The sequence below is a fragment of the Diuraphis noxia genome, unplaced genomic scaffold (assembly GCF_037042655.1).
Source record: "Diuraphis noxia isolate RWA-SAM2 unplaced genomic scaffold, SU_Dnox_SAM2 contig0006, whole genome shotgun sequence".
In the NCBI taxonomy this organism is placed as follows: Eukaryota; Metazoa; Arthropoda; class Insecta; order Hemiptera; family Aphididae; genus Diuraphis; species Diuraphis noxia.
In genome coordinates this window covers 2,253,896-2,262,077 of record NW_028301716.1, presented here as the reverse complement: position 1 = coordinate 2,262,077, position 8,182 = coordinate 2,253,896, and the positions used below count along the sequence as shown (strand labels likewise).

Here is an 8,182-nt window from a genome sequence, read left to right as displayed (position 1 = left end):
GGTACCTCAATAAACTGTTGCAAATAGTTAATAACAATTTAACGGAAATCATATCATCATTCAACAGTGCTATGTATGTGTTCTAAATTATTTATATACAGATTGATCTAACGGGTGTCACCTTGTATAGGTATATAATATAATGAAAATTGTCTCAACATTTTTAACTGAAATGTTTTAAAAAATGTTTCTTAATATTTTTTACTGAACTGTACAATATTTTTATAATATGGCAAACATTTTAGAGGGGGCTTTGCGGCTATCAGGGGGGGGGGGGCAAAGAGCCCCCCCCCCCCGGATATCCGCCAATGCTCCGTGCATTAATGTTACGTGCTCGTTACATAACAACAATTTCGTGAAATTACTATTTGATGGTAACACTATAGGGTTACGCTGGAAAATCGAAATTGATGCTACATGTTTTAATCGTCCACCCACGCATATTATATTATTCTTATCTAAGAACGGTCGCAGACGAAATAACTTACTCTTACTTGATATTGCTTCTCCGTTAAGCATAGATTTTATCTCATTGGCGAGTTCTCTTTGAACAACTTTAATTAATGACGTTTTTGCTAGTTTTATTTCGTCAGCACTTCAATTACCGATTTGTCGGCACCGATAGCCTGTTTTGTTTATTTTACGTGAGCAATTAGTTTTAAATCGTAAACAATATGCTACGACTCTTAACAATTTACCAAAGGACGAATAACGATTTATGATATTTATATCACTTGCCGTAGTGCATAGAGCGCTTATCGCATTTATTTTTGTTTCTGCACTCTCCTCGTTACACTCTAATGAGCGGTTCATCGTATCAGGCCAATCGTTTTCGTGTCGTGACAACCAACTTGGCCCGTTCCACCAGACTGATAAACTTGCTAATTGGGTGGGACAACAACCGCGTGAAATCATGTCCGCCGGATTATCGACACCGCTAATGTGAAACCAGTTTAAGGGAGACGTGATCTCTTGAATTTGACCAACTCTGTGTGCGACGAAGGTTTTCCATTTTTTCGACGTTGACGTGATCCAACACTATGTAACGCTGGAATCGGTCCAGTAATATGTTCTACTGATTGACAATTTCAACCTTGGTACGATCTTATTTGCTACCTTTGCTATCAATAGAGCGGCACACAATTCTAATCGTGGTAGTGATAATATTTTTAGTGGTACTACCTTTGACTTTGCGCAATTAATCGTACCGTATGTTTGTTATTCATGTACGTACAACGTAAATACAAACAACATCTATATGCCTTAATACTTGCATCCGCGAAACCGTGCATTTGTATAGAGTGTATTTTATCGTTTATCGTAATTTGACGCGGAATTTTAATTGCATTTAGATGCGATAATTCGGATTTGTATTTATACCACTCACTGCTTCTCTTTTCCGAAACCGGTTCTGACCAAGATAAACCCTCTTTCCATAACTCTTGCATGATTAATTTTGCACATACTATTACTAGACCAATTAAGCCGAGTGGGTCGTATATACGGGCAATATCGGACAATATATTGCGTTTAGTAAGAGGCGTTACTACAGAAGTTTCGTTAATCTTATATTTAAGTTCGTCGGTGTGAGAGTCCCAATATAGACCAAGTATTCTAGTTAACTCGTTACTAGTCTCTTGAAAATCCACCAAGCCGTCATTGTTGTCGAAACTATCTCGAATTATATCAGAATCGTTAGACGCCCATTTACCTAGCTCTAATTTGGCTGTAGACATTAATTTGATAAGTGCATTGCGTATCTCGATTGCGTCTTTCTTTGTAGCTGCACCGTTGATAAAATCGTCCGTATAAAAATCCCGTGCAACTAATGGTGCTACTGTTGGATATTGACCTTGTCCGATTTCAGATAATCTTTGTAAACAAGCTGTCGCGAGATACGAAGCAGGTACTGTCCCATAGGTGACAGTGTTTAATCGATATATCTTTATAGGGTCATTAACGTTCTCTCTCCACAATATACGTTGATAATCACGATGTTTCTCACAGACCTGTATCTGTCAGGGGGGTTTCCGTTTTCCGCCAAAAGGACCCTAGCCCGTTATCACCATGGCCGTTTTCCGCCAAAGGTTGTATTTCCGATTTCCGCCAAAAAAAATTAATAAATTATTTTTGAGAACCCCTGAACTGAATCCAGAACACCAAGTAAGCTCCTCACCTTGTATCATACACGCGCCAGCTCACCTCATGGTTCACACAGATATTGATCATAAACTATATTACCTATCTAATTCTTATCTTACGACTATTATAAAGTATTATTATTCGACTATTTAGGTATACCCAGCGTATTTTCTAAAGCATAGTCTACTATATGCGAATTGTTATGATTATAAACATCACTCATTACTATAAAAATTAAAATAATATAAAAGTACACATTCAATATTAACCATACGGAAACGATAATTTTTATAATTATCACATGTTTGTTGTCCAAATAATACATTATTATACAAATTTAAAGCATTTTACGTAAAAACTCTAAACAGTTTAAGTATACATTTTTATGATTATAAGCATCACTCCATGATAAAATAAACAGGTATGTCAGCAACTTTGTGGTGCGCACAATATGGCGGCCGGCTTTCGCGTGTTATCAATTATCCGTAATCAGTAATCACTTATCATCATATCTCCTATAACAGACTTATAACTTATAAGCATGATCTTAAATTTATTTTTCATTTTATGATATTAATCTAAATCTCGCTATTACTTAGTTGTTTAATAAATATTACATAGAGTTTAATATTATGATGATTTTATTTTAGCTCTTTAACAATCAACAATATATTTAATATAACATATGCAAAAATAATATTTTACGTTATCATGAATAATTTGATAATTTTGAGAATCATATTACCCATGATAAATGACAAGTGATAACACTTCAGCCAATGAAATGTGGCTAAAACCGGACGCCATCTTTGCGCAAGCTCGCATAATAACCGTAAGTTGCTGACATACCTGTTTATTTTATCATGCATCACTCATTATTATAAAAATTAAAATTATATAAAAGTACACATTCAATATCACATGTTTGTTGTCCAAATAATACATTATTATACAAATTATTTACTATCTGGAAAAGAGATTTTTTTGACAAACTTAGTAGATGTACTGAGCACATCGTAATCATAACTGGCTGATGGATTCAGTTCAGGGGTTCTCAATAATAATTTTTATTTTTTTTTGGCGGAAATCGGAAATATAACCTTTGGCGGAAAACGGCCATGGTGATAACGGGCTAGGGTCAATTTGGCGGAAAACGGTTACGCCCTCTGTCAGTACATTTTTTTTATATCGGCAGTTACCACAAAATTGTGAGTGCAAAATCTGGCTAATATGTGAATTAATTCCTCTTGTATTGACGGTCCTTTTTGCAGTACTTCGTTTAAACTAACCCCACTTTCTGTTTTTGTTGAGGCATCAAATACTACGCGTAATTTTGTTGTGAGGCTTTTTTCATTTTGTACGCAATGGTGAGCTAGATGGCACATACGACCGGGCAATTCGATTTCTTCGTTGTCCATATTCTGTGTCATATGGTTTAATTTTTCATATTCGGTCATAAACTTTACGTAATCCCCTTTCAGCGAGGGATTTTTTATAAATCGCCTTTCTATTGCGAATAATCTTCTTTTTGCGATGTCGAAGGACTTGCCTAATTTTGAGACGTTTCCGCGGAACGGCAGATGTACAACAAATCGACCGCTCTCGATACGACTAACGTTTTGCTTGAAAGTTTGCTCTTCCATCGTGTAAGGTTTGCTTTTGCCGTAATCCTCGATGCGCCAAAACTGTTGTATTACATTTTCTAAAGACTCATATTTGTTTTCATGAATATTTTCGTGACTGTTTGATGTATAACAGGAAATCGTGTTTTTTATGTTTGTGTCGTTTGATGTTAAACCAGAAATAATATATCCAAATTTAGACTCTCGATATACAGGGTCATTTGAATCCGGTTTATACTGCTGAGCACCCACAATGTCATAAAAATGACGTGCTCCAATTAATATGTCAATTTTTTGCGGAACGTTATATGACGGATCCGCCAGTGTAATCCTTTCGAGTTTCACTTTACCTTTGGACACTCTTCGCGCGGGTAAATCTCCCGTGATTTTTGGAACAATTAATAATTGCGTGTTTATTTCATAATCACTCACACGCGATTTGATTCTTAACGATACCGTGGCAGTCACGTTCTGTTTTGAATTCCCGATGCCGTAAACAATATGGTTGGTCTTATGTTTATTTAATCTTAAACTGTTTACCAACTCCGAACAAATGAAATGATTAGTCGACCCCAAGTCGAGCAATGCCCGGGCGTAAATCTTTTCGCCGTTTAGGCCGAATACTTCTACTACCGAGGTACCTAGCAACACGTTATCGGTCTCATTAGCGACATGTGTTGTCGTCGCCGTCTGTTCACCTTTATCTGTGTTTGAAACTGGTTCGTTGATATTATGTTTTTGGTTTAAATGTAACATCGTATTATGTGGTTTATTACATTTAAAACAATATTTACCAAAACATTTACTACCACTGTGTTTGCGTAAACAAATTTTGCAAAGCTCTAGTTGGACTACCTTGTCATGACGATCACGTGTCCATAAAGCAGTAAATACTGGACATTTATAAATAGTGTGCGGCTGATTACACGCATAACATACAGCCGTAGCTGTCGATGTAAATGCCGTTGAACTTGTTGTGGCTTTGTATTTATTATTTTTACTAAACTTTGTAAGACCTTTTTCCTTTGCTGCAGACTCTGTATTTATATATTTAGACGATTCAATGGATTCGGATATTTGGAACCAATCCTCTATGAACTGGATTAATTTCGTAACGGACGGTATTTTGTCCTTGACCGATTTAATCTCCCACTCTTTCAATGTCTCGTTGTTTAATTTTGAACACAGTATATTATGCAACAACAGCGGGCCCCACTCTTTCGGTTTCTGTCCAAGCGTTTCTAGAGCTTTCATATTGCTAACGAGATCGTCAGAAAATTGACGTAATTTTGTCGAGTTGCTCTCGTTTATTGAAGGCAAATCTACAATATTTTTTACGTGCGTCTGTATCAAAATTTTTCGTATCGATTGATCACACTTTTCTAAGCTGTATCATAATTTGTTGCGCTAGTTTCCAAATATTTTATACAACTTTTGCTGCGTCATTAGACAGAGATGACCTTAAATAAAAAAATTTTTCTATGGCTGTCAAGTCCTCGTTAGTATGTATTACAGTCGTATAAATATCCTTAAATGACATCCATTCGTCATATTTTCCTGAAAAAACGGGAATATTCAATGGAGCCAATCTGACTATTGATTTAGTACTGTTTTTTTTGTGTTTTTTCTTCGCTGCTATGACCCCAATCGATTAAATTTTTTGTTTCGACCTTTGAACTTTCCTGTTTTGACGCTCTTATACATATCTCGGCTTCTGACATGATCCAGAAGTATAAGTTTTCAAATTTTAATCGGTAGGGATAATGTCACTTGTATTTCGACTTTCTTCATCGTTGTCTTCTATTGCCGATTGTACCTTTTCAAATTCGTACCAGTTCTCTTCTATTTTTGCTTTACGAATCTCAATCTGTACGACTTCTCGTATTTCTGATTGTAAATAAGTTGAGAATCTAGTTATCGCTGCCCTTAATTGGCCTCTTCGCGCTATCAATGCTGGTATGTTTTCAACCAACGGTGGCCATATTATTATTATTCTTACATTATTATTAAAATCACCATTGGTGATGGCGGGCCTCGTGGGCCGACCTGCATTTCGCTGATATTATTACGCATATATTATAACGCACCAGTCGTGTGCGCTAAATTATTAATTACCTCATAATTAGTATATTCCTAGAACTGCCTTGTGCCAAAACAATGATTATTTCAAAATGTAATTCAGAATAAATTAGTCAACCATTGTAGTATGGTGTGCGGGAGCCACATCTTATCATTATTATTGTCATGTTCATTGTTTAATACAAATTATTATTATTATTATTACCCTAAAGTCAGTTTTTTTATTATTTATTTATTAATTGGCGTTTCATTACCCCATATGGTGTTAAAACCTCCGAGTTCCGCCGCAGCAATCTTAGGCTTGTCGCGCGGCGCGGCTCGTAGTTCACAGGTTGAGTGTTCCCCTAAAGTTGTGGGTGGTTTGCGGAGCCCTAAAAAAGCTCCATACTCTCATAATCTATAAATATATTTTACCAATAACTACAATAATTTATTAGAATACAACTTAATATAATTAGATTAAATTAATAGTAATGTTATTTATATTAAAGATTATATATAACTAACCTACTATATTAATATTTTTATCATAGTTTTATTTTGACTATACAATACATTAGTTATTGCAATGTTGTTTATAAGAACATATTCCATACGTTTACATAAATATAGGTAGGAACAAATTTATTTTAGTCCTAGGTACATATAATACACAAAATTGTATAATACAATGTTTTTGTACCAAATTATTTTTATAATATATAGAACAAATGCATACAATAATCTAATCAAAATATTGAATAATTATAAACTAAAATTTACCTTGAGAAGTTGAAGGAATGTTACTATTCGTTTGTTCAATATGCCATAAATTAGGCACCTGCACTTCAGCCATACTAGAACATGCATGCAAAAAAAACTCTTAATTAAATATTATAAGAAACTAAATAAATAATTATTTGGTTTATTTACCTGATGATCTGGTAGATAAATGCCAAACTTGTCGGCTTTGAGAGTTGTTTGAGAGGTATTATGGTCCTCTGCGTCTGAATCTCCACCGTCTTCAGAATCAAATACCATATGATTGGTAATGGCATTCAACTATTCTAGAATCTCATATTCTGATAACATGTAGGAAAAAATCTAACCGTGTAGGTATTTCCGCATAAAACAGAAAATCAAATCAAAAGTAAATATAAGTAATTATTATTTATAAAATATAATATGAGTCTGTGTTCATCTGCTCCCGTTGAGCGTTAACCCATTTTTCATTTGCGAGTTTTGTGCACTCACCCAGTAGATCTAATCTATCAGACAAAACGTTTGAAAAATTAATTTTTTTTAAAGGGAATCAATATTTTATCATAAAAATCACATTTAATTTAAAAATTAACCATAAAACTATAACCAATTTAATTTATATATTCATTTTTGACCAAAGTCCATAACCAATGTTCAATTATACACTTATAGAAACTATATACAGAAGTACAAATTAAGATATGATTTGTATGCTATTTATATTATATAGTGATGTATTAGTTTTAAATTTATAATCTGTACCTATTGAGTTAATTTATTATTTAATATCATTATGACTTTATAAGTGTTTATTTATAGACGTTTTAAGTTTAATAGTAAATAAAATTCGATCGGAAATATAAAAGTATCATGTATCTTGTATCTTTTCTACATTCACGATGTATCTTGTATCTTGATACACTAAATGCATGTATCAGTGTATCATGTATTTTTTTGAGTTTCTTTCCGAACGTTGGTAATGTAGAACAACTACTCAACAGCAATTATGACAGCTACAAAATTTACTAACACTGATTTTTGAACATTTTTTTTTAATTTTAAGCAGATATAACATTATTGTATTTCATGTAATTTTTATTGTGTTTCATATTTCACTGTTTTTTGGTATGGAAACTTTACTTTCTATTTATATATATATATATACAGGGTGATTCTTTTATCAAACATCATTATTTAAAAAAGTATTGACTTTGTCAAAATATTTTTTTACATAGTTTCAAGTTGTTAAAAAACCAACGCTTTTATTAAAAAATTATATTTTTTATCCTTATCATTTTTTAAGTTTTTCACTTTTTTGAATGGCAACATAGTTTTTTAATTTCATATTCCAAAGCAGAATATTTTTCTAAAAATTTTGGTACATAAAAATCGAATTGAGGACGAGTAGTTTATGAGTTATAAGTATTTAAAGTTTAGACAAGCGGAGTAGTGGACAAACATTTTGCGGGGTAACCCCGTACCACTCCACTCTGCACATCATTTAAAATGCACTTATTTAAAAATGTTCTTATAAAATATTTTTAAAAAACTTTATTATTATTTGAAATTACAAGGTTTCTAACATAAACTAGATCATT

At 33.3% G+C, this 8,182-nt stretch overlaps 1 protein-coding gene across 1 annotated transcript; it reads right to left on the bottom strand.

Annotated features, from left to right (window-relative positions):
- Nucleotides 1–1,178: 1,178 nt before the first annotated feature.
- LOC107171759 (uncharacterized) lies at nt 1,179–6,863 on the bottom strand. Its single transcript, XM_015522015.2, has 3 exons — nt 6,756–6,863; nt 3,432–5,108; nt 1,179–1,943 (listed from the first exon to the last, which is right to left on the bottom strand). The coding sequence occupies exons 1-3, from the start codon at nt 6,861–6,863 to the stop codon at nt 1,179–1,181; spliced, it is 2,550 nt and encodes an 849-aa protein (XP_015377501.2).
- Between the last annotated feature and the right edge of the window lie 1,319 nt (nt 6,864–8,182).

What these genes read in the sequence shown, in the direction of transcription:
- LOC107171759 (XM_015522015.2), bottom strand. Translation starts at nt 6,863, where the DNA reads ATGGTATTTGATTCTGAAGACGGTGGAGATTCAGACGCAGAGGACCAT. An exon ending in TTTATCTACCAGATCATCAG is followed by an intron (nt 5,109 to 6,755) that starts GTAAATAAACCA and finishes ATTTTGATACAG; the next exon opens with ACGCACGTAAAAAATATTGT. An exon ending in CAACAAAAACAGAAAGTGGG is followed by an intron (nt 1,944 to 3,431) that starts GTTAGTTTAAAC and finishes GACCCTATAAAG; the next exon opens with ATATATCGATTAAACACTGT.